Consider the following 26,048-nt stretch of genomic DNA (forward strand, 5'->3'; position numbering starts at 1 on the left):
GGGGCGGCAGGCGTGGCGCAAGCTGGCGCAGGGCGGCGGCTGCGAGCAGCGCGGTGCGACGAAGCAGGCGCGGCGGCAGGGTGCAGCGTGGTGCAGGGCTGCAGCTCGGCCAAAGGCCGCAACAAGGCAGGCGTGATGCGGTGCAGCGCGGCAACGCAGCAGGCGAGACGAGCGCGGCGCGAGTGTGCGCGGCACGTGCGGCAAACCGAGGTGCACGGGCTCATGATATTCCACGGCCGCAGCCTTGGCTACGACGATGGGCGGCGCTGGAGAGCGGGGATTGCGAGGCTCACCCGTGGCCTTGGTGGTATCGCATCAGAGCAGGACGAGGCGAAGCCGAGGCAAGTCATTGCCGTGCAGGACGTGCAACAACGTCGGAGTAGTTGATCTAGCGCAAGCTTGATGACGATGGCGAGGCGCGGTTCAAGCGCTCCGGTTCTCGGCGGTGGTGCCTCCTGGTGCGGTGACGACGGCTCTAAGACGGCGGCATCTTGCTCCCGACACAGCCCTCCTTCTTTCTCACCTCTCCTCTCCTTTTCTCTTTCTCCCTTTACGAACTAACATCGGTGGCTTGGGAGGTAGCCCTGGGTGGTTTGGGATGGCGAGGGCTGCGGCCGGCCAGGGTATTTATAGCCCCAGCCGAGGCTAGGGTTAGGGTTCGCAGGGCGTGCGGCGCCGACGAGCGGGCGGCTGGAATGCTGCGGTAGCTTGGCGGGGTGGCGTGGCGGCCATTCGTGATGGCAGCACAAAAGCGAGGGGAGCGGGGCGAGGTCACGGGCACGCGCGGCTGTGTGGTAGTGCGCGCCAGCACGGACAAGGCCGGCGAGCCCGTCCCATCACGTGCACATGCGCGCGGCGCGTGGTGCGTACGGTCGGAGGTGGGACAGTGAATAGGGCAGCGACTGACTGGCGGGTCCTGCGTATTGGTGGGCGAAAGGGAAGAAGAGGTGGCATCGGGGGTTTGGTGGGCTAGCTGGGCCATCTTGATGGGTCGACCTGCTGGGCCGCTTCGGCCGAAGTGGAAGTGAGGTTAGACGGGCCGGCCTGGTTTGGTTAGGCGGGCTGCTAGGTAGGTTAGCTGGGTTGGGTTCGTTAGTTTAGTTTGGGTTTTGCTGTCATCTTTAGTTTGAATTTTGAATTAGATTCAGAATTTAAACACACTCAAATTTGAAATCCAAATTAAATTCAGGAAGAACCAAATCAAACTAGCACACAAGTTTTGAAACAAATAATTGTACAATTTATTTATTATGGATTTTAGGAGAGGAAATATAAATTGACTTTCAAAATGAGCATGCAATTCAAACAAAAAGTTTGAAAATTTTGCAAAAACTGGCACAATTAATATCACGAGGAATATTATACTGTGCAGTGGCATTCCGGAGACATGCACAAAGGCAGTGTACGTTAGTACTTAACCCCCACGCACGGCAATGGCATATGCACGTCCTGCCCCGTTTCGAGCTGATCGAGAGGACGATCTGTGAAATAACTGTAAGCTATCGCATACTACGGCGCAGGAGATTTATTGGATCTTGCAGGGGGAGGGAGACCGGGAATGGCCGCAGCTCAAGTCAGAGCAGTAGTAGTGAGAGCACTGTACATCTTCCTCCTTAATTTCATCAGACCGTGATGGAACTCTGAAGAAGGATCCCAAAGTCAAGGCCATACTCGATGGGTAGCTTTTCAGCGGGGCGGCCGGGTGCCGACACATGCGAGAGCACCTGCAGGCACTAACCACTGCCACCATGGCCACTGCATGCGCCGAGATCGAGATGATGATTGTTGCATTTGAACGCAGGATGAAGGTGGTGAAATGAAGCTAGCCTTCTCCATCGCCTCTGCAACCTGCATTGGACATTTGGACCTCTGGATCGGGTCGCCGGGCAGACTCTAGGCATGCACCATATCGATCCCTGCAGGCTGCAGCTCATCCATCAGCGGCGACAAAGATCAACCCTGCTGCATTTATTGAAGTTGGTTGACACAGCGGGCGCCGTACACGCCCTGGTGGTGGAGCAGGCATACGTGTAGCGGCCTGCCGGTGCCGGAGACGGAGGGATCATCCATCCGGCTGAAGATACAGCAGGGGCCTGCACGGTACATATGCATGTAATACAAGGCGGCAGCAGCAGCAGCCATCGATACGTACAGGGCCTGCACGCGGAAGGCATGCGTATGCCTCTGGCCTCGCTCGAAATTCCCGGCCACCGTTGAAGACCGTACCACACTACCATGCGAGCCCGAGGAGGCTTAGCTTGGCTTTGGATTGCACCTAGCGTGTTGCTGGGTGGGCGCGCGCGGAGACCAAGCCATGGCCTGCGGCCGCCTGCGCATATGCCGGCATGCCGCTGCCCCGGGTCAGCAGTCAGCGTGCATGATGACGACCTCGCTCGCAGACGGGGAGTCGGCAGGGGAGGGAGCACCGGGGCAGCTGCTAGGCAGGCACCAGCCAGGGGATGCATGGACGACTGCATATTTCATTCATTCGCCACACACGTACGTCGCCGTATACATGCATACGCGGCTTGCGGTCGTGACACGCACGTACGTACGCGCATGTGTGTACACGGACACGAGTACGCGTGCCTATAGCCATGCATGCATATAGGAACTGAAACTGCATGTCGTATGCCTGCCATGTGCGATCGGCCGGCGCGGCCAGCCTAGCTAGCTAGAGACGCGCGTGCCGACAGAGGATCCATCGCGATCGGCCGTGTCGTCCTAGCTCCTGTATCGATCTAGTGCACGTAGCTACGAGTATACTATGCACAGGAGAGCTACATGCAAGTCTCTCATAAAATCGTGGACATCATCCAATTCCAACTGCATGCGTGCCTGCTGCGTGCAATGTCCAGGTTATAGTAGGTTACAGAGAAGTAGTAGAGATCTGTCGCTGAATAACCTCAATGGAGCACCGCCATATAGCAGAGAAGAAGCTCCGTAGCGTAAAAAGAAGATCGTGGGAAATGGGGATCAGACTCATGGCAATAATGTCCAAGGACAACATCGTCCTAATACACATTTCAGCACTAATCATATATAACTTTATGGGCATCATCTATCCATGCCTCGACCCATGGTTACTTCCCCCTTACCGATCGAGTGCGTTCTTTTTTCGGAGTGCAAGCTGCAAGCCTGCAATACTGTTTTAGTTTGGTCTAGCTAAGCTACAGGTAATTAGGAGAATAAGCATATATGTGCTAACACAGGAGAGGAGCATCGATGAGTGCTATCGTTTTCCTTTAACTAACATTGATTTTTTTTTACAATATACTCCCATTAGAGTTTGAAGAGACCTCTCCAATGTTCTTCTTGTTCTTTTTTTTAAGGAGTTTACAGGAAATAGGCAGGGTGGAATTTGGTTTGACTTGAGTCCACGTGAGTTCAATGCTTGCTGGGCTGGGCTGGGATTTGTGGGCCGGAAATAGGCAATTAGCTAGGCTGCTTTGCTAAGCCCAAGGTCCAACGACGGCTGCCTACCTGTATGTAAGGAAATTAGGCGGCCGAACTAGCGAGTAAAAACGTGCTAGGGTTTACATTTATATTTCACGAAGTATTTAAGGGGGGAAACCGATAGGCATTCCAAAGTTTTACCAACCACCAAATTTCCCCCCTCTTCCGCAAAACCGTGACGGCGGTCCTGGCCTGCCGGGACTCTGGGATCGGAGGAGAAAGAGCTGAGGCTGAGGTGAGCGCCCTGCTCGATCAGCTTCGTACTAGCTAGCATTCCCCTTGTCTTTTACAATTCTGCTAGTATAGTGTTCCCTTGTTTGTTTTCTTCAGAATTCCAGCATTCCTTGCTCCGATTTCGAGTAACAGTGTAGCGTGTAGGGGACAGGATCTTGCGTTTGTGCGGTAGTATTTTTAGTAGGATTCTAGGCTGAGATTCACTCGCGTGTTTCATAGTGTTTTTATTTTTGAAAAGAGGATAGTGTTTTTATTAGAATTCTAGGCTGATTTGTACGGTTTGCTCCTGTAATAGCCACATGTGCTCGTCCGGTTGCTTGTGTCTGTCTACTCTACTAGGGTTTTTTTTTTTTTGAATTTGAACTGAGTAGGCAGCGTCGTCGAATAACTCCCCGCCCATAAATGAGCTTAGGGGAGGATATTGGGCCTAGAATACGCGTCAAAGCCCATTTATGGGTTTGGGCTTAGGCAGAGCACTCGTACCGTATGGGCCGAATCCTGAAACTTTGGGGGTGTCTGGGAGCACTTCACTTCACCAAAAATCACTCCACTCCACCAACTTAAAAAAAATCGCAGCCAAACGCGTTCAGCTCCAGCAACTCCGGCTCCAGAAAAAAAGGTGGAGCAGGGGGTAGATCCACGTTTTTGGTGGAGTACCTCAAGAGGTGCTCCAAAAATCCTCTTTACAAACCTCCTCGTGGAGTTGGTGGGTATTTACCTACCACTGCCACTCGTTACACAACGTAACGGTTCGCGAAATAAAAAAGGCGACGCTCCCGGCGCGTCGCCCGCCTCTGCCCGCCGCCCGCCGCCCGCCCCCGCCTGCCGCCCGCCCTCGCCCGCCGCGGCCCCCACCGCCCGCCTGTCCCCACCCGCCGCGGCCCGCCCCGCCCTCCCGTCCCCACCCGCCGTGGCCCGCCCCGCCCGCCCGTCCCCACCCGCTGCGCGCCGCCGTGGCCCGTCGCGCGCCGCCGCAGCCTGCCATGCGCCGCGCCGCCCGCCTGCCCGCCGGTCCTGCGCGGCCTGCCTGCTCCGAGCAAAGGAGAAGAGGAGAAGAAGGGGAGAAGTAAAGGACACTGACAAGTGGGACCCATTCACATGGGTATAATGGACTTTACACAGCAAGATCTTCTATTTCCGGAGCTGGATCTATGCATTTTGCCAAACATGTGGACAGCTCTGGTATTTTTTTGAAGTCGGTGGAGTGGAGCTGCAATGTGGTGGAGTTGGTGGAGTGGAGCTCAAAAATTTAAAGTGGAGTACTCCTAAACACCCCTTTGTGTGCCGCGACGGAAAAATCGATCGGGAAACTGACCCGATCCGATCGCACGCAGGAGAACGAGAGGATCCACTGATTTGTTCGATGCTGCAGCCTCACCCCGTGTTGATGGGCTGATTTACGGTCGGCGGTGTTTGGCGAATGGCGGCGAGTGAGTGGAGGACGACGGCGAATCGGAGATACTGGGCTTACGTGGGCAGGCAGGGGTGAGCGTCTGCCTCCCCCAGCCCACTCGTTGGGTCAGGAATGGCCCTATGATGGGCTATACAAGGCCCGGTTCTTCGTTCATTTCCCTGCAAGGCGCCAACGGCGCACGATGGCTGACGGTTTGCAAAGTATTCGGCCGCGGTGATGGAGACGTGCTCTTCCTTCTCTCCCGCGCCACTACAAAAAAGAGTGCCATTTACACGATACCTCATATAGTGGTTACGCAATAAGGTAACGTCCTCGTACCAGATCTTGTGGTTACCCAATGAGTGTAAGTAGATCTTATGGTTATAAAGTAGAGTATAAGCTAAAATCGTTACCAAATTTGGAAGGCAATTCATGTCTGAGTTGTGACATCCTTTACCTTAATGCCATTGATGACACTGCAATGGAGGAGGATCGGTGGAATGGTAATGCCACGTAAAAGTTCATACTTAGCATCCATGTTATATTCGAAAAAAAAAGTGAATCCATATTAGCGTAACAAATATTCATACTTAGTGTGGCTAAGTGAATCCGTACAGTATTGATACACTTTTTTTTGAAAAGTGGAATATGCATTCATTTTATTAAGAAAGAACGCTCATTAAGATTATGAAGGAGCTCATGCATAATATCTTTTACCTTGCTATCATTAGCAATGTTAAGAAATCACATACAAAGATCCAATATAAGCTACTTGCCATGTATGCAATAACACTAGGTGTGCTATATCATTGCCTCTAAATGACCTAGCCGCTTGTACGGTTTTAGAAAGTTATCACTATGAAATCTTTAGTGGAGGTTAGTCGGGTGATGAAAGGGACTTATAAATCCAACATGAAGGTTACCTGTTACCCTTAGCAACACCTTAGTCTTGCAGATGCTAGATCAGGCTTAGTAAATATTGACATCGTGTCCAAGGGTGAACCATGCCAGATCACAATAATCCAAGCACAGTGTAGATCTTTGAAGTGTGACTCGTGCTACTAGCTCATATGCATGCATGAGGGTGAAACCATCAACTTATTCTTGTCGCCACCTACACTCTATGTTGAATATAGGCTAAATGCACAACAAATGGCTTCATCATCGTTCATAGCACGTCCAAACACCAAGTGTAAGGTTGTCTACATGAAGGCACTAGGTTCATGGTACACGCATTTATCACCTGATGCAACGCAAAGCATCACACCAATTGACATGGCGTCGCTAAATTACCGACTATCAAATATGCACATCTATTGTACTTATAGAAAGAATAAGCAGACTATATGAGTCACATTTATTCTAAAAACAACAACATTAAACAAATTTAGAACCGAAAGTGTTCACATAGAAACTAGATGACATAATATAATCAAATCCAGTTAAGCTAAATACTATGCATCACATAATCCAAGATGTCTTAATGAATATGGGGATAGTGTTATGGAAGTTGCTGGTGATTATTTGTTGAAGGTGGAAGTAGAATCGTGATAACAACTAAGTGGTTTTATCGAAGTGTGCTCACCATTTGTCCCATACCTACTTGACAAAGTGTTTGTGTTATTGGACTTGCACGTATAAAAAAAGGAGAAAGTATGTAATGCAAGACACACAAATTAAAGATCTCATCTTGTACGTTGCAACAGAACGAATCAGAAAAACCAAACCAACTAAATTAATAAATTGCCATTTTAGCTGGGAAGACTAGCAACAAATGTCGTAAGTTTGGAAACCAGTGAATAGTGTTTTCTAGAATTTTGGAGAATCTCCATCCAAAGATATTTTTTCTCCAAGCCGTGGGGTTAAGTGTTCTCCGAGTCCGAATTATGGTTTAGCTTTTAAATTTGGAATTTGGAACGACCCGATCTCTGTTAGCCATAGCCCAGATACCTGCCCCACATAATTCGTCAGGAAATCGATCTCGTCCTCGGCGCTCTCGCCCCGCGACGCGGGCGCCCTAGTGCTCCTCCTCCCTGCCTCCCTCGGACGATGAGGCCCTCCTCATCGCCGACGAGGTGAGCGCGAGATCCCTCCTCCCCCCGCTCGCTTCAGCGGCCTCATGGTCGTCCCCTGCCGCCGCCGCCGCCCTCTCTGTCAAGCTCGCATTTTTCGATCACTGTTGTTGCGCCGTCGCGCAGCGCCGCGCCCAGGCCGGTGCCCGTCGGGTGCTAGGAGTCCTCAACCGCGCAGCCGATTCAGCTCCTCCCCGATTCGGTTCGTTGCAATCCAAAATACTCTTGCTTATCTTGATACGTAGTCTGTTTGGACTTTGATCTTGTTTGGAAGTCGAATGTTTTCTGATCGGATTGCTGCATTGTTTTTTTTTTCTACATTGTGAAATTGGGGGAAACAGTTTCTTACTAAAATTTCAGATAGCACCCAACACATGAATATTGATGTCTGAATCCAATTCCTGCTGATTTTGATGGAAACAGAATCGATTTTTATGGAAACATGAATATTTTTTTCAGCGAAAAGTGTGAAAGCCTGATTATATATTCCATAAATGTGGAGTTCCTGTGAACATTGTATTTGACATTATTCAGATTCATGTATGTGCTGTGTACTGAACATTTCGTGCACCCTCTTCATTGAGTGTTGAATCCACTTCTTTCGTCATTCTGATTGGGACTTGCTTTCGATGTCGTGTCATTTTTTCTAGATATTCTTTGCTTTATGAAGTGATGACACTCATGAGGTTATCTGCAGATATGGAGTGCAACAGAGATGACGCAGCGCGATCAAAGGATATTGCTGAAAGGAAGTTCAGGGAGAATGATCTTGCAGGTGCAAAGAAGTTTGCCCTGAAAGCAAGGGCCCTCTTTAAGCCTCTTGAGGGCATTGATCAGATGATTGTAGCCTTGGATGTCCACATAAGGGCACAGAAAAAGATTGGAGGGGAAAATGACTGGTATGACCTCTTAGAAGTATCACCCTTGGCTGATGAGGAGGAAATCAAGAAGCGATACAAGAAGCTGGCCTTCCAAACTCATCCTGACAAGAACAGGTCTATTTGTGCTGAAGCCGCATTTAACCTCATCTCAGATGCTTGGAGTGTGTTGTCAGATACTGCCAAGAGGATGGTGTATGACCGGAAGAGGTGTATGTGCGGCCTACAGAATAATAACAAAGCAAGTGCCCGTAACACTTCCAATTCCTCCACATCAAGTGTGAATGGTTTCTGCGACAAACCTAGAAAGATGGCGCCCCACCAAGTGCCAGACACATTCTGGACAAACTGTGGTTCATGTTTAAATACCTTTCAGTACTCCAGGGAATATGTCAACCAGCTTCTGAGGTGTACTACTTGTTATGATGTGTTTCTTGCTGTTGAAGTTCCACATCCAACTTCAAGTACTAAGATGTACCCTACTGGGCCAACACCAATGGCTACTAATAACAACATTGGTGGCAATACAGTTCCTGGCATGGCAACACCAGTACAGGAAGGAGTTTCATGTGGCAACCAGAATGGCTATCCAGCAGTGCTCAAATCTACAACATGCGCAAATAGTACTCGATATACTGTCCAAGAGGATGCAGGTGAGGCTAATACAGCTGTAAATGAAGAAGCGGATTCCAGAAAGATTATGCAGGATGTAAGGAAACATGCACATGCAGTCTCTTCTGTCAAACGAGCAAATGCAAAAACAAGGGAACATGAAGCAGCTAAGAGAAAGCGTGTCAATAGTGGCAAGAAAGCAACCTGGCAGTCAGCAAGCTCTTGCCCTGATGGCGATGGATGCAAACCGATGCGCCCAGCAAAAAGAAGGCCTCGATCTACAGCTGAAACATCAGGTGCCAAGAAACGCAAAGTGTCTTCTGTTGATCTTAACTGTGAATCCTCTGGTGATGCTGGAGGGACCAGCTTTGGCAGAGTACTCATGCAGTTAGATGTCCGTAGCATCCTAATTGAAAGTGGGAAATTACATATTCAGAAGAAATTGCAGGAGTTCAACAACAAGAAGGCCAATGTGAAAAGTAAAGAAAAGATGCAGAATAGCAAGAAAAGCAGCACAAAAAGTGTCTGCAACACAGCAATTGGAGTCAATAAAATTGAGATGAAACCAAGCATCAATTCAGTTGATCCTAAAGACGATGATGTCATGAAGTTGGTTAGCAAAAGAGTTGATTCAGAAGAAAAGCAGAGGGAGAAGTGCAGTAAACATGTTGGTTTAGAAGAAAAATTGAAGACATGGCAGTGGAGGTCACGTGAAGTGCGTATAGTATATACAAGGAGAAACCGCAAGGCACACAAGAAAGGACTAGGAGATGGTGCAACTGGTTCTAATCCAGCAACAGAGCACCATGTGGTTGACAAATATGGCTGTTTGGACCAGGAATCAACTCCTGATAAAGGCTCTGGTGAAATGTCTGTTCCTGATGCAGATTTCTTCAATTTCGGTGATTATTCTGAAAGTTCTTTTCAAAGTGATCAAGTATGGGCCATGTATGATGAAGAAGATGGTATGCCTCGCTACTACGCCTTGATTAGAAAAGTTCTCTCTGCTCGTCCTTTTAAAGCTAGGCTGGCCTACCTCAAAGCAAATGACTGCAATGAATTTGGATCTTCCAATTGGATCTCATATGGATACTCCAAGACTTGTGGTGAGTTCAAGGTTGGTGCATCCAAAGGTATTGACCAAGTTAATATGTTCTCACATAAGGTCAAGTGTGAGAAAGGTCCAGGTGGCATCATAAGAATTTTCCCCCAAAAAGGTGATATCTGGGCTCTTTATCAGAACTGGTCCCCTGACTGGAATGAATTTACACCTGATGATACAATGTACAAGTATGAACTGGTAAAGGTCATTGATAGCTACAACCCAGACGAAGGAATTTCTGTAATTCCTATTATGAAAGTTCCTGGGTTTGTGTCAGTGTTTAAGCCCTTTTATGACTCAACAAAAGGCCGGAGGATTCCAAAGGAGGAGATGCTACGATTTTCACATCAAGTGCCATTCCATGTTCTTACCGGAGAAGAAGCGCCTAATGCTCCCAAGGGATGCTATGAACTGGATCCAGGCTCAACTCCACAGGAACTTCTTCAAGTGGTTCCGCCGTCTGGCCATGCTAAATAACTTTGCACTTGAAGCTGGTGCTTGGTCTGTATTTTGGTTTTGTGTTAGAAACTGTTCTTCTTTAAACCTGTCATCAGTTAGGTCATGCTTGTGTCTGTTGAACTGTACATTATATACCCCAGTTTGTGCTGATGTAGCAGCTTCCTGTCAAGAGTTTGCAGACCCAAAATGTTCTCGTTCTCGATGCTTTTGCATCAGAGCTGAAGAAATACATGACAAATATGCCTTCTGCACACAATTCCGCTTCAGTTTGTGAAGTTTTTTCCGCCACATTTTTTTAACTGTTAATTATGCGGTTAACCTGTTTCCGTGATTGATGCTTGCTGCAGTTGATGTGAAATGTATTTGTTCTCCCTAGTTCAACACGTTTCGTTTTAGTTGCTAGCGTGGGCTTTTCCAAACAGCCAATTCGATACGGGCAGGTTTCTCTTCAGGCAGAGCATTTTTTTTTTAATTCTGCTACGCTTGTTACGGAACAGTTGATTCAGGGATAGTGCAATCCTGCAGCTGCTGAATTCGTACGTCTTACAGGTGATAATCTGGCAGCATATCAGCAGCTACCACAATGCTTTGCACTGTGGAATGCTGAATTCGTACGTCTTACAGCCTTACAGGTGAGAATCTGGCAGCATAACAGCAGCTAACCACATGGCTTTGCACTGTGGAATGGTATCTGCGCATGCTGCATTGCGGGAGACAGTATCAGATACGGGGATCACAATACTTCTCTCATTAAGAACCAAATTTGTATGAAGCCGTACCAAACAGCTCATGCGTCACAACTGCTTCAGCTAATCCACAGGTATCAGGCTGACTGAAACATAAGACAGACATATTTTAATGGTAACAAGTACCATTACATCCCGATGCACCAGAATCAAAACATTAATATCCCGGTTATTATTGTATAAACTCAGTTCTGGGCAGATAACTGCACATCCAGAAATATTACAAACTTGAAACGATAACCAAACATACCAACACCAAGACCATACAGAACCACTATTCCAATTTGGACTACAATAACCATTAACATGTTCAGGTCGGCTTGCCCAGTTGATATCGTAGCTTGCCGACCCAAATTCCGACAGGTGAATAAGGAAATAGTTTGATTGTTTGAGCGCGATACAAAACAAACCAGTGCCATGGATTTGTGTGTAACACAGAACCTTGTGACAACAACATCGAAATATCTAAAGATAGGCCAATGATATGAAATGGCTACAATTTCGACATGCTTGGTCGAAGAAGGTAAAAAGACCTATCAGGCCAAGGCTGAGGGGCACGGATCAAATGCTGTGCCACATGCTATCCACTGCTTTTTACGGCTGCATGGGAGCATGCAATCAGGAACCTTCTGCCACTCCTTTTTCAAAAGGTTGTATGTAACAAGGCGGTTCATCCTCTTCGCCTTCAAGGAGAGCATGAGCAAACCACTGTTGCCCAGGCATGTCATCTTCATGTGCTTACCATAGAACTCTAAGCACCAGATATTTGGCATTCTGTCCACCTCCTTCCAGAGGAGAGTCATCTTCTGCAACTCCCATATGCAGACGCAGGTCGCTGCATTCTTGCACAGCAGACCCACAAGCATGACCTTTCCCTGGAACTCGGCAAGTGTGTGGTCAGCCAGATGCAATGGCAGTGGGATGGCAAACTGTCTCCAAATCCCGTTGCTTACATCATATGACAAAACACCATCTGGTTCTGCACACATGAAGTATAGCGTGCTGCCAACCGCCACAGGCTGTGACCTGAAATTCAGAGCAAGTGGAAGTTTGATGCTTGGAGGAAAAACTCCTGGACAAGACCACGTGTTCTTTGTAGAGTCATAAACTTCATAAGTCCCATCATTTCCTAACCACATTACTTTGTAGCCATCGTTAGAACTTCTTCCATTCAACACCATCCCTACTGCGACTCTTGACCATCCCTGCACTGATCTGGGTGGGATCTCCTTGAGTGATTGCGTAAGAGGGTTGCAAATGTAGAAATTCCTGTGGCTCAGATCCAATAAACAGACAAGACCACCCACAGACGCCACTGGAATAACTATTTTTGTAGGAGCAAGAGGAACAGATGGGTGGTGCCATTTCTTCAATGATGGGTCATACATTGCAACATTGTTGTTTGCGTTCTCATGGGTGATTGTATAGAACCATGGCAGTCCATGGGGAGCTTCAGAGTACTGACGAGAGAAACTGTCTGAGCCCAACAGAGAAGACCACTTACGGCAGACAGTGCGGAATCGAAAAATTGCAGCAACTGGAAGCCTTGCAATGACAGTTTCAAAAAGATCTTCAGGGAACTCTTTCCAAATCTCATGTTGCATCACTTCAGTAGCATTTGAGCAGGGTGCCTTCTCGCGGTTTCGATCCCTCCGCAGTCGCTTGCGAGGAGGAGATTGGTTAGTTCCCATGATCTTCAGTAGTTCCGAGTTGTACCCAGTCCTTCCTCCACAATAATCATCTTTGATTGAACCATGTTCAAAGTCAAGTAAATACCATCTGTAAAACATGCATAAGCCCAATGAGTCCACCATATTTATGAGGAAACAGTTCTGGAAAGTGCTTGAACGAGAAATTTCAGCCGGCCACAAAGGAAAGGGTATAATACGAGCTATGGCTCCCAGACTACCATTTCAAGCATTTCTTTTGGATAAAAAAAGGGAGTAACAGTACAAAAGCACCAAGGTAATAAAATACCATTTTCATGTACAGTTGGCTATGAAAAACGACAAGCTTGTGACTCCGACAAACCGGCTCATACAAGGACAAAATCACGAACTACATGTAGGATTCATTCACATAGACGTGGTTACATACAAAAAAAGGGGGCTGCGTGTATGACCGATTCACGTAGGTGCAGTAGCACACAAAAAGAAAAGGGCTTTGCAACTGTGTTCCTCTGGCTTGTTGAATGGGAAGTACAAACAGATTGACAGGTTGGCTTTCTGTAGTAAACAACCATCAGGCTTCTTGTACATTTTCCCACTACTATCCATCATGCCTCTATTATTTGCCATGGTAATTAGAGGGAACCTGGTGAAAACAAATTAAGGGTATTCTTTATGGTCCAATGGAAATGCAGTTGACAGCATGATCTAAGAAGACATTCAACCACCACTTAAAACTTCTTAAGCAGTATGAGTAGTTCAGGTAGAAAATTGGATTTATATGCTACAGATTGGCATGTAAAATTTGATATGACATGTCCATACAATTTAGCAAAGAGAAGTACTGTTCCTACAAAGCACGGCATTCAAACATAATATACACAGGAACGATAGCAGTGACATAAGAGCCGGAATCAGTCTCGACGGTGGAAATGATACTTTAGCATGATTAATCGTGTTCCCGTCGCATTTCCAGCTAAGCCTAGCAACCAAGCTTACCAGGTCCGCTTTAAAAAACTACACATGAGGTAAGTCGATTTCGTCGCTCCCTTTGTTTCGGTCGCTTGCCAACAAAGTTGTGCAAAAGATGCGCTTCGAAGTCAAACTGACCAGGATTTATTAACACTAGTATCGGTGTCGCATACTCTAGCATAACATCGGGTTCTGCGGACTTTCTCGTGCTCCATTCCACGGGTACGCGTAAATTATCTTGCCCTATGCCCGGGGCAATGCCAAAACCTGTGGCCACGGGAACGGCAAAACCGGGCGATAATAAACTAGTAGCAGCAGCTCCAAAAAAAAAACTATAGGAGAAGCCACGGAATGTTCCATTTCTACGGGGCGCACGGCATGTCCCTCCGCCTGAGTAACGCTGGCAGGAGGGGCAAATCTAGCGAAGCGGGTGAAACGGGTGGGCAAATTTGTGGAGACAGTGGAATCGGAAAGGTAAAGCGTGCGCGTGTGTGGAAGCGTGTGTTGTGGAGACAGGAGAAAAAGCATGCGTGCTGAACATACCATCCAAGGATCTACCCCGGCCTAATTTTTTCTGGTCGGAACGGAACTAATCTGGCTACCTGGTAGATCAACAAACAAAAACAACTGACGAGGCCAGCGAAATTCCCCGCGGGTAAACCCCGCCGCAAGCAGATCCGAGCGAAGCGGAAGCGGGGGAGGGGGAGGGAGGACGCGGGCGAGGAGGAGAGGAAGAGAGAGGAGGAGCGGAGTAACCAAGGAACGAGAGAGAGAGAGAGAGAGAGAGAGAGAGAGAGAGAGAGAGAGAGAGGAGGAGGAGGTAGGTTTTTCTCACCTGGGGAGCGGGTGGGCGTTGGCGCCGTAGAGGTCCCAGAGCTCCTGGACCTGTCCGACGAGCTGGCGCAGCGCGGCCACCTCCCCCATCTCCGGCCGCCGCCGGCGCCGCCGCGAGCGCGCCGCCGCCGCCGGCCCCCTCTATCTCTCTCCCTTCCCGGGTTGAGTTGGGGTTGGGGCTCCGCTCGGGTCGGCCGCGCCTCCCCTTCCGCCTCGCTAAATGCGGCTGCAGCTGACGCCGTGCGCGTATCACGCACCCTCCTCCCCCTGGGCGTGCGTCGCGTGTGCGCCTGCCTATATGCTCGTCTCGTGTCGTGGTTGGTCGGGGTCGGGTCGGGTCGGGTCGGTCTGTTTGGCTTGCTTGCTTGGGTTTATACTAGTAGCATCGGTTGGGGTTGGGTTGGGTGTGGTGCGGTTTAAGTAAGCATGATGCCTTTTTTGTTTCGTGGATGATGGATTGTGTGGAGGAGTTAGAAATGGGGGATAGGATTAGGATTAGGATTAGGATTAGAATGGGTGTGTGTGGTTGGCCATGTAGGTTGATAGAAAACGGCAATAGACATGGTCCTTTTTGTCTTTATGGTGGGTGTCGAGTGTCGTTGTGTACAATGGACGGGGGTATTTTTATCCGCTTATTTTTTGTTTTGTTTGGACCACGGTGTAGATGATAGGTAATGTGAACAACACATGTGGCTTCACGAGAAAACATCAATAGTATTTGTTTAGCAAATAAATAAAGTTTCTTTAATTTAGTCATTTTCTTGATCATACTAATCTTACGTAATATAATCTTATATAATTTGAGATATGTCCACTTAACTGCTAATACATGCTAACCATTTTTATGTATTGGTATGGATTCACAAGAGAGAAAATAAATAAATGGCCAAGTAGCGTGATTATTGTTGTTCATGCTGGGTATGGATCGATGGACACAATGATTATTGTTGCGTAGCTTTGAGTGCTTTCGATCGAGTGAGAGACTTACCTCCATCCAGCCCGATTCTCTACGCGCGCCTACCGTACCGTGGTACCTTGATTTCAGATGCAATTATGCCTAATGGTAAATTAGAGGGGCATATTGCATAGAGAGGAGGTGGTTGATGGCCAAGTTCTAGCGTCCAAGGGAGCTTTCCATGATGAGGAAAGCGGCAGGCATCAGCTAAAGGAAACCCCCTTGTCGTTGCGGATGGATCGGATTTTACTCATTGGCCATCATGGCAGATTGGAAATGGAACAGCAGCGGTAACTTCCCGCTAGCCCAAAGCGATCATCATCACCATCCGACATGATCGACCACGCAACGAACAAACACCAGCTGCGTACAAACTACTTAGTGCAAATAAAACACCAGCTGGGTATAATACGAGCCATGCATGCAGCATATACAATGATACCTGCAACGACGACGGCAAGCAGGTCGACCATCCATATGCACTCAGACTCAGTACAGATAGATGCAGTACTAGCCAAGATACAATGATACGTACGTGGCATTGCCATAATAATACATAATGTGTTGGTCTCGTCACGTTTCTCCTGCTGCGCAATAATAATCAAGTGCCATAATTCTAATTATTCCTCGTAGTTTTCACTCGATTCACAACCTTCCTCTTAATTTTGTATATGTTTTGCACAGGAAAGCCAATGCTCTCTCAAGTGTTTTGGTGGGCTCCCAGACACTTGAATTTTCAGGCTAATTGATAAACTGCATGGAGCAGAATTCTTTCATATTTCTTCCATGGCCCCAGAGAGTTTTACGATAGATTCGTGCAAATTAAAGAGGAATTTAGGACGAGACATCACAAAGCAAAAGGGAGTTCCGCACGGTGGCCCTCACACGTGTGGAGGCCGATGCCGAGGTGCCATCAGCATCAGCTATAGCTGTGATGCCAACAGTACGTACAAGCCCTTTTATTTCCTGCTTTATTCTTTTCACACGCCCCCGGCCTGCCCGTGGCGGTAGATTTCCTTAACCACGGCCGGGATGCTGATTACTAGGGCCTGATCCAAAGATTACTTTCCCTAAAGCCTTCTTCTTTTCGTTGCTCAATGCTAGCACTTCTTTTTGCTCTCGGATCTAACACGGTTGATACAGCTTCCTTTGGGATGGTAGGGATCATTGCATTGTTGAATCTCGCTCTCAGCACTCTCTCACTCTCACTCTCATGGCCAGCTATCATTTTCTTTCTCCCCTTTTTTCTTCTTGGGAATTTTCTTCCCTACTACCTTTTTCCCCTTTGATGATCTACTGTGCCATCTCCTCTCTGGATGGATGCCTTGGATCGTTGCATTCTTGAAGGTTTTGCCTGGCACTCCCTAGCTAGCCTGTGGTAATAATAATTAGCAATGATAATTCTCCTCCTCCTGCTTTTACTAAAGTACTTCTTTCACAGGCCTATGTCCTCATGACACATTATTGTCATTGGTAAGACAATTAAAGCCACTGATTATTCTATTGACGACAACATGACTAGCTATAATTCTCTTTTACCTCCTGGAGAAACACATTTTTTTTTAAAAAAAATGTAGCTTTCCCCCAAATTTGCCTTGCTTTTTTCCACACTTCCTAACCACACTCTGGGCAAATCAGTCGCTTGTAGTGTTTTTTAGCTGCACATTTTTTTCTTCTCCCTTCAGATGTTTCATCCACCATACTTAACTTGAAGTCCATCTGCTACATATACTTATATATGTACACTATACTAGTCTCTTAGGGTGCGTTTGGTTCTAATTTTGTGGGATGGGATGGTCCCATCTAATGTTTGGTTGAATCGGAATGGAACGGTCCTGTTTGGTTGAATGGGATTGAGATGGTGGTATGGATGATATTTTTAACACCGTTAACTACAGTATTTTGTGGACCCGATCTATCATTTAAGGTCCCACCTATCATATGTACACATTCTTCTTTATTTTTTGCCAGCCTTATCTTCTTCTTGGAGACGCCGCCGCTCGCGCCCGTGGCCGCTGGGGGCCCGAGCTCAACCCGCCAGCCATGGAGGGTGTCCCGCTCGGAGCTTGCCCTGCCGGCCATGGAGGGCGCCGCGCCCAGAGCTCACCCACCCTGCCGGCCATGGAGGCCACCGCACCCGGACCTCGCCCGCCCCGCTGGCCATGGAGGCCACCACGCCCGAAGCTCTCCCCCTCCCCCCCCACCATGGAGGCAGCTCGCCGCGCCCGGAGCTCGCCGTCCGCAGCCTCTCGACACGACCCCAACCTCCTCCGCGTCGTTGTCCGCAACCTCCCAGCCTCCCGGCCCCAGCTCACGACGAAGGGAGACGGGGATGAAGTGGGACGCCCTAGTCCGCTCGATTTGGAGGGATGGGGACATACCGCATCTGGAGGGAATATCCCCCCCCCCCAGGATGACCCTGCCCCCTTTCTCCCAACCAAACATGTCAAAAAAAAGGATTGTCCCGTCCTGCTTCGTCCTTGGAACTAAACACACTCTTAGTTCCTACTAGTGGTGGGTTGAGTCCAACCAGAAAAGTTGGGTTGGGCAAAACCCAACAGAACACAAACCGGACTGAGCAATGGTTGCAACTCACAGGATTCTCCTACTAGTAGCTTAACCATGGATACGATGATGATGAATAATCATGATGGCCAGGCCAACAAAAGCACCCTTCATTATATTCTCTCCGCTCTCTCTAACCCAACCAAGGCGGTGGCAGCAGCAGCTAACCCAACCATTCTTCTCATATGGTGGAGCTGTGGTCTCGGTAGGTAAATTTGTCGTATGGTTGGGGGAATCGGTGCCGGTGGCCATCCATCCTACCTTCTTCTTTGGTAGTTAATCGTTGCTTTGCGTCACGTTTCAAATTGCATCCGGTCGCATCTAGAAGGACATGGGAAACATAATCCTCTGCATCCAACTACCACTACTATTTCAGACACATCCACAGCTATTTTCGTGTGTGGATAAGGGATACTGCACAAGAAAAGCATGACTATGCAGAAAACATGTTTTCTGGTACAGACACCACAGGTCCTAGGGTCTAGGGATCTCTCAAGCTTATAAGCAAAGCCAGGTTGAACTGCTGGTCACTATCTTAAAGAAAAAAAAAGATTGAACTGTTGGTGACTAGCCAGGGGTATTCAAAGACATGGGCCGGGCTGGGCTGGGCCGAGACGAGGTTCGATTATGTTCAACCATGGCTCGTTTGGAACGAAGGAACGGTAATGTTTAACAAATAACCGAACAACTCGGTAAGTCGGTATTAATGGCCGTGCCGATACACCAACCTAGAGGTTGAAATGCCATTCCAGAGAAATTATCAAGCCTCAGTGACAGTGATTAAGATGGAGGGATCACATCGACCATCATGGCTGGTGACTAATGTCTCCGAGAGACCAAATAAAGGCTGGTGCAGTGCAACCCATCACGCATCGATTGTGTGTTTACCCGATCTTTCTTTCTTTTTTTTTTACAGCCAGGGCTTCAATTATCGGATTCCCCATCATTCTCATTCAGACCCAGACAGCCTTTTCCTTTTCGCCCACGTCTTTTAATTGCCTTTTGACGATCATTGTTCTTCCCATCCACCGTGCAAGATTGATCCTTCATTTTTTTTACCGACGTTTCTGTAAAAAAACAACATTATTTTGCTGTTCTAACTCTTGGAGCTGAATGAAAAAAAAAGAAAAGAAAAAAAAAAGAAAAACTCCGTGGCGGAAGAATTACCGAGCGGGGACGCGTCGGTGGCGACCGCGTGTCCTAGAAGGACCTGACGCTTTGCCGGATCGTGTCGGTCCTCGCCGGCTAATCGTCCGACGAGGCAATGATCGCCGCCGTCGCATCACCTATACCCTCCCGGTCAATGTCGCTGTGAGCGTCCGAGACCCACCGCCGGCAGCGCGGCACCGTCAAAACAGCGGGAGGGAGGGAGGGTGTACCGTAAAGCTGATGGGCGGCCCTGCACGGCGGACGCGAACAGATGGACGGACGGATCGACATGACTGACTGATTGAGGAGAGGTGGCGCAGCCTCATTTCGACCGAGATCTTGATGATGGCAACGACTGATGGCTGCTGCTGCAGGCCTCGGTTTCGAAATCTCCGGTTTCCTTTTTCAAGAATCCACCATGGATTCATGAGGGTGAGAATTGAGATCACTGCATTGTCATCTCAGTGATCTCAATTCTCACCAAATTTGCCTATTTGCCTGCAAAATTTTGCTGAGATCACTTTCAGGTCTCGCCGAAGTGCTGAATGATTCAGGCTGACTGACCGTCAAAAGTGTCAATAGAAAAATAATGTTCATCAGACCCGGCTTTCAGTGACTGACTGCCAACTGAAAATCGCCATCAGGCAGTGCTTGCACTAAACTACACGTACGGGCTTTCCAGGCCATGCTTCTGAGCACAAGCCGTGAGGGAAAATTTCCTGTGAAGAATCAAGAGTCCCAACAGCAACAGAAGATTACGGGATGGTGGTGGTGGGGCTTTGGGGGCATGATTTCGACTCCTAACGCTTTGGTCAAGGATCTCAATGATGCTTCGGGTCCATGCAAGGAATCGGTCCTCCGGCTTCGCCTTTGCCCGAATCCGGTCAAGGCCATCATCATGTTCTTGGCTGTTGCTCCCCTCCGCGTCCACAGGAGACGAGAGCCGAGCCCGTAGCCTGCCTGCCTGTGTAGCTTCCCCGGCCATCTCACATGCCGGTGGCCCAAACTCCACTCCTCCTCACCTTGCCTTCACATTCACCGTCACTTCGCCTCAGCTAGTTGGAAGTAGACATCGATTCGCACCACACGGTTCCAGCTTTCGATTCGCCTGTTGTCGCCTTCGAAATCCAAAGCTAATGAGTACCAGCGATTGCCTTGCATCGCCATGCTATGATTGCCATCAGCTTTGTTTGTGAAGAAACTGCAGACGGAGGAGGAAGAAGATCAATCTCTAGGCAAAGCGAGGCACCATTTGACTGGCCTGCTGCCTGTCTGGACAATAACCAGTGTAATCCCAGTTTTTATAAATTTTGATTTTTTGAGACAGAAGCCCACTTCGTGCGCAAGATCGTCGAAAAATAATTAGGAAAAATATTTACGTCCTCGCAGAAAAAGGAAAATATTACCAGGTGGCATACAAGAGGGGAATGGGCCTAAACCAACATGCCTAGTACTACGAGCCCATGCCAACTGGTCCGCGCATTTCTTTCTTCAGTCACTCTGTAAAGCACCACAAGGCCCATCTTTAAAGGCCCAAAAATCCAGAACCCCGAAACTTTGAGCCCACTAGTAGCCCATGACACCAACCCCAGTCTCCCCTTCCACTCCTTCGTTATCACCTCACCGCCTCATCTCCTTCCCCTCCGAGTCCTGAAACTGCCGTTGCCTCTCTCCAGCCCTCTCCGCTCATGGCGTCCATGGCGTTCTCACTAGCGGGAGCCTTCAAGGGCCTCTCCCTCGCGTCCCCCTCGTCCTCCATGCGCCCCTCCTTCCTCGGCGGAGACCGCGCCGCGCTCTCCGTCGGCGGCGCCGCGGTGGGTGTGCCGGTGCCGGCGCGGCGTCTGACGATCCAAATGGCGCACAAGAAGGGAGCTGGAAGCACAAAGAACGGCCGTGACTCCAAGGGGCAGCGGCTGGGAGTCAAGATATACGGTGACCAGGTCGCCAAGCCCGGCGCCATCATCATCCGCCAGCGCGGCACCAGGGTCCTGCCCTCCTCTTGCTCTCCTTCCCCATTACTGCTTCTTGGATCAGGGAGAGCTGAGCTCTTGATTTCTCGCCTGATTAGAGCATGCGTGTGTTTTTTATCATCCAGTCAGATAACTTCATTTCCTTAAGTGTTTAACTACCGTTGAATTGGGGCAAGTTGTACTGTAAATGTTGGAGCATTAAGCATTATACACGCTAAGGCTGGTAGCCTGAATTAGCTACCTAGCTTTGTAAGGATGATGAATTATGTAGGTGTTTGATGATGGACCTAGAAACACAGACCAGTGGCTGTGTGGACATCATTTGACGTGCTGGGATGTTGCAATTGTGCAATTTGCATAACCGCACCTCCCAACTCAAATCTAACACCATGCAAAGTAAAAGGTTGTCATTTCTGCATATCTCAGATAGTGGGAGGGGAACAGCCAGCCTGTATTCATATATGCTATCTAGCTGCATCGAAATTATTTGCAGTGTTACCTTAATGCACTAGAGAGCCAACCGGTGATGAACTTCCTCTACACATATAAGCAGACATAGCTGCTCAAAATGAGGTGTGTTGGAAGTTGCTCAATTGTGTGTGTCTTGTAAAAAGAAGGAAAATGCATGAACTAACATGGCTGACAATTGAATACCGTCTAATGGCTTGAGGTTTGATAAGGTCCCTCTTACAATCTTACAGACCATGCAATCTCGTTAAGCAGCTTAATTCACTTGGCACCTTGCTGCCAATGTTATATTTATAGACTAGGGTTAATATGAGGTGCATGCCACCGGGCCCTTTATAGGATTTCATTTTGATTTATGAAGCCCATTTTATGGTTGACCTGTTCATGTTCTGCCTTCATTTTTGTAGTTTCTCTTACATTTGTTTTGGAAATTTCAGGTCTATCCTGGAAATAATGTTGGAATGGGCAAGGATCATACACTCTTTTCTTTGATCGATGGTCTAGTCAAGTTTGAGAAATATGGACCAGACAAGAAAAAGGTAGCTGGATCTTGGTTATTACTTTTCAGGATCTACTTTTACCCGCAGGTTTGGGGGAATACCTAATGTATGTTAATCTAATTACCTTTTCTTTTACAGGTAAGTGTTTACCCATATGAGAAACAGCCTGAAAACCCAAACAGTTACAGAGCAAGAAAGAGAGAGTACTTCCGCATGCAGCGTGAACGCAAGAAGGCAAGAGCAGAGGGATACGTTGAGCCTCAACTGGTATTAGCTGTTGTAGATGAAAACTCTGAGGTCAGCGCAGACTGCTGATAAGATTCCTGTGTAGTATTTCTCTTTTTCATAATCCATGTTTGATATTTTTTCCCTGAATTGTAAGACTACATGATCCATACAAGGTCATATTACACGATGTTGTTTAGATATGTTCTATCAGCTGCACCTTTTCTGGCACTTATGCTTTAGAGTCATTGTGGGGTCTATCCACCACAAAATCCACGTAATTTTGTGATGGATGTTGTTGCAAGCTGACCTGAATCTTGAAATTAGTGGTTTCCAAGAGAGGCGGCATTGTTGGGATTCATCAAGCCATCAACTGATGAACAATGTCATCAAGGGGTGCGCTATGTGGTCAGATCTTATTAGAAGCAATTGTGCAAAAAAGATCCTTTTGACAGGTAGGGCAGCAAAGGGATTTAGGTTTAATTGGTGGGCACAGGCCTTCTATCAGACTCTTCATGTATTATATGCATGAGGGACCAAACAGTTTTCTTGCAACTAGTACAATTTTTGCACAAGAAAAAAAGATGTCATTTTGCTATAACCTATGGATGCTAGATCCTATTTCCTCATACCAAAATAATACCATTACTTTCTGGTATCACCAAAATGATTATGAAAATAGTAGTGTACACCACTTGAGCTTAAACAAGGAGAATAACATCCTTAATTATTGGAGCTAAGAACAAAGTTTATGCCTTTTCTTAACGAACCTTGTGGATTAGGTATTGATTTCATCCTTTCAAAAAGAAAAGGAAAATGAGCATTTCTATAGTGTTTTGGCCCGTTTTTCTTTCTCGTGATTTCTGCCGTTCTGATCAAAGAGGGGCATGAGCCTCAGGTTGGCCTTTGTCCAATATAAAATTGGCCTATCGGAGGATAATTGGGACCTTTCATTGGCTGTTAACTCTAATGCAACATGTCTTCATCAAAAACACAATATGAAGAAAAGAACAATTAAGATCAGGAAGCATGATTCCTGTTTGCTCTCTCTTCCAAAATTGGCCTATCGGAGGATAATTGGGACCTTTCATTGGCTCTCAACTCTAATAACATGTCTTCATCAAAAACATAATATGAAGAAAAGAACAATTAAGATCAGGAAGCATGATTCCTGTTTGCTCTCTCTTCCATGTCTCATCCTGCATCGGAGGAGCTGGTAGCACTGGTGAATGATGGTGCCAAGTCAAGCATTATTGAGTGCCCACCTTGTTTTTCCTCAAGCTTTGTGCAAGTGGAATCGTGGAGAGGGGCAGAAAGTACACCAGATACTGGAACATTTTCTCTTTCAATGTTCCCAAGAAGCAGAATCGTTTTGTGCTGTGGAATCTTTGAAAGTGATCAACATTCACAGCTCATCTCATTCTACTTGAAGTGAAAAATCGTTTGTTGTGGTTTCTTTTTGACATCAAGTATTTACTATGCCAATAAGGTTTTTTTGCAGACCTTGGGTCACCTTAAACATTTTAATCTTCTAATGGACTTACTTTCCAATTTTCGTTACAATAATGATCTTTTACAACTTGCAGGGTAAGAAATACTAGTCCATCAATATTACCTGCAAAGTTCATTTAAAGTAACGCAGCTTAAATAGTCGAGGCCATACATCTGCTCGCTAACCTTAAGAGACCAATAGCTGTAGGTAAGGTGGTTAAGCATGTGCATAATGTCTGAAATAGCTGTACCACAGACTCACTGAGCACTTTATGTCATATATCTTTCTTCCCTTCTCACATTTCTAGGAACCTTCCAATTGTTGTTTTCATGTGATTTTGATTGCTGTAAGGAAGTCATAGCCATCGGGTGCCTTTAACTTAATTAATGTTAACCCTCTTAGCTGAGTAGAATATTGCTAAGATCTTCTCAAAGAATATCTCTTTTTTTCACAAAGATCATAATTGACCTAGCATGCTTGAGCTATTCTAATTTGTTTCTGGGCGAAATCTTGTTCTCATGAAGTGCAGCATTTGTTTGTGCTGTAAAAGTTATTGCCTGTCAATCTTTTGGATATAGATTTGAGAGAAACTTCCCAGTTATTGCTTGCTGACAGTAATACATGTTGAACATAAAAGTACATATGAGTAATCGCATTTTATTTGCTGTTTAGACTTTAGAGGTGTAGTCACTTCCTAAAAACTCTCTAATTTCTTTTTCACTAATTTGCATGTTCATATAGCATAAACCTAAAAAAATATATAAGGTTTGCAGACTCTCCCGAACAGTTACACCTCACATGGGAAATCATCTATTAGGTTCCGTTTAGTAAAACAAGAGCAGTAGAGTTTCTAAGATGCTTGTGAAATCTTTATTAAGAATCTCTTTTGGTGGAGAACATCTTTGCCTTGGAAAAAGATGGCTTCATTCATTCATTGAGAGTGTGCAAACCTAATGTACAGCAAAGTGTAAATGAATGGGCAGTTAAAAGAAAATTGTGTTCATGACCAAGAAAAGACCAATAGAATCATCCATCCATGACCCATGCAGCCATGCTTATCACAAGTTAAGCTTTTGCTTGCAGACTTCACAGTCCACACCACATAATAGTAAAGCTATGATGCAACCAACTGGTAATGAAACCCTTTTTATCAACGATTGTGATCTCTTTTCTCTGCTCAATTATTATCCTAAAGCATATTCTGTTGGTCTGAGCCATAATTCCACAGCCCTCCTTGTCTTTTCAATGCATGTCACATTTGCGTGACAGGCCATTTGCAGATACATAGAGAGACCTTTGTGCTTGCCTTGTTCAAGGTTGACAAGTTCTACACTGCACTCAATTGGTAGGCTCCTCGGTTGATTTGCTAAAGACAGGAGCTGGGTCCTTGGGAGAGGATAATGGCCACTACTGCACTAGGTTTTGTTGGATTGGACGTACTGGGCCGAGTTTAACCTCATCGTTCCTTAGTCCTTAAGTCTTTGGCTAGTTGATGTTGCAATGGTTGCACGATCACCTGTTATAAGATGAATCAATGTTGAGAATTGATGATACCATCTGCTGATGCAGTGATAAATTTATGGGTTATTCTTAAAATTCAGAGAATATTTGGATTTCAAGATCAGACTTAGTTCTGATGCTACATTAGCCTATAAGAGGGGAAAATGGAACTTGGTAACTCTAGAAGTCAATGGTTCAGATCCCCCGAGCTAGTGCACACATATATTCTGGTAGGAACTTTTAATGTGTAGACCGTTGTGTGTTAATCTTGACTTCTTAATCCTTAGACTGTTACTCGATGAAAAGGTATCACCCTATTGTTGAACCTTACAGTCAAAGGAGGTATCTAGGAATTGAATATTTGAACTTGATGCTACAATTTATTTTTGTTGCAAATTGCCTGAAGAGTAAGTACCCACCTGCTGTAATCAAGTTCCAGATTACTATACCATTCTAAGAGGAAACATATGTGTCAGTCCATTGTACTGTTGAGCACCTGCTCATGTCCACTTCAGCCTCTGACACAAAGACCTATTCAACATAATACAAATCGATTACAGGCGCACTTGCACTGGCTACCAGTCTACCACGAGAATGAATAACCAAACCTGCTTCATTACATAGCACACACGCACACCCAACAATTTTCTCTCTCATAGTGAATCCACCATATGCACATAATTTGGAGGCGTCACAGTAATATTGTCATGCTTTTCATGTGTTTTTTAAAAGGAAAAGAATAAAAACAGAACAAGCTACACACAAGGTTGCCAATGCCAGGCTAAGAACATAGTTCTTG

The 26,048-nt window shown here is 46.8% G+C and overlaps 3 protein-coding genes across 3 annotated transcripts; 2 read left to right on the forward strand and 1 right to left on the reverse strand.

Annotated features, from left to right (window-relative positions):
• The first annotated feature begins 7,038 nt into the window (after positions 1 to 7,038).
• On the forward strand, positions 7,039 to 10,459 carry LOC101775561. Its single transcript, XM_004971047.3, has 2 exons — positions 7,039 to 7,357; positions 7,853 to 10,459. The coding sequence occupies exon 2, from the start codon at positions 7,855 to 7,857 to the stop codon at positions 10,222 to 10,224; it is 2,370 nt and encodes a 789-aa protein (XP_004971104.1). The 5' UTR covers positions 7,039 to 7,357; positions 7,853 to 7,854; the 3' UTR covers positions 10,225 to 10,459.
• A 639-nt stretch (positions 10,460 to 11,098) lies between these two features.
• LOC101775974 (F-box only protein 6) lies at positions 11,099 to 14,750 on the reverse strand. Its single transcript, XM_004971048.4, has 2 exons — positions 14,427 to 14,750; positions 11,099 to 12,731 (listed from the first exon to the last, which is right to left on the reverse strand). The coding sequence occupies exons 1-2, from the start codon at positions 14,513 to 14,515 to the stop codon at positions 11,489 to 11,491; spliced, it is 1,332 nt and encodes a 443-aa protein (XP_004971105.1). The 5' UTR covers positions 14,516 to 14,750; the 3' UTR covers positions 11,099 to 11,488.
• A 5,974-nt stretch (positions 14,751 to 20,724) lies between these two features.
• LOC101776379 (50S ribosomal protein L27, chloroplastic) lies at positions 20,725 to 22,488 on the forward strand. The gene is made up of 3 exons (XM_004971049.3): positions 20,725 to 21,079; positions 21,970 to 22,071; positions 22,171 to 22,488. The coding sequence occupies exons 1-3, from the start codon at positions 20,783 to 20,785 to the stop codon at positions 22,345 to 22,347; spliced, it is 576 nt and encodes a 191-aa protein (XP_004971106.1). The 5' UTR covers positions 20,725 to 20,782; the 3' UTR covers positions 22,348 to 22,488.
• The last annotated feature ends 3,560 nt before the right edge of the window (positions 22,489 to 26,048 follow it).

Source organism: Setaria italica, chromosome V (genome assembly GCF_000263155.2).
Source record: "Setaria italica strain Yugu1 chromosome V, Setaria_italica_v2.0, whole genome shotgun sequence".
Taxonomy (NCBI): Eukaryota; Viridiplantae; Streptophyta; class Magnoliopsida; order Poales; family Poaceae; genus Setaria; species Setaria italica.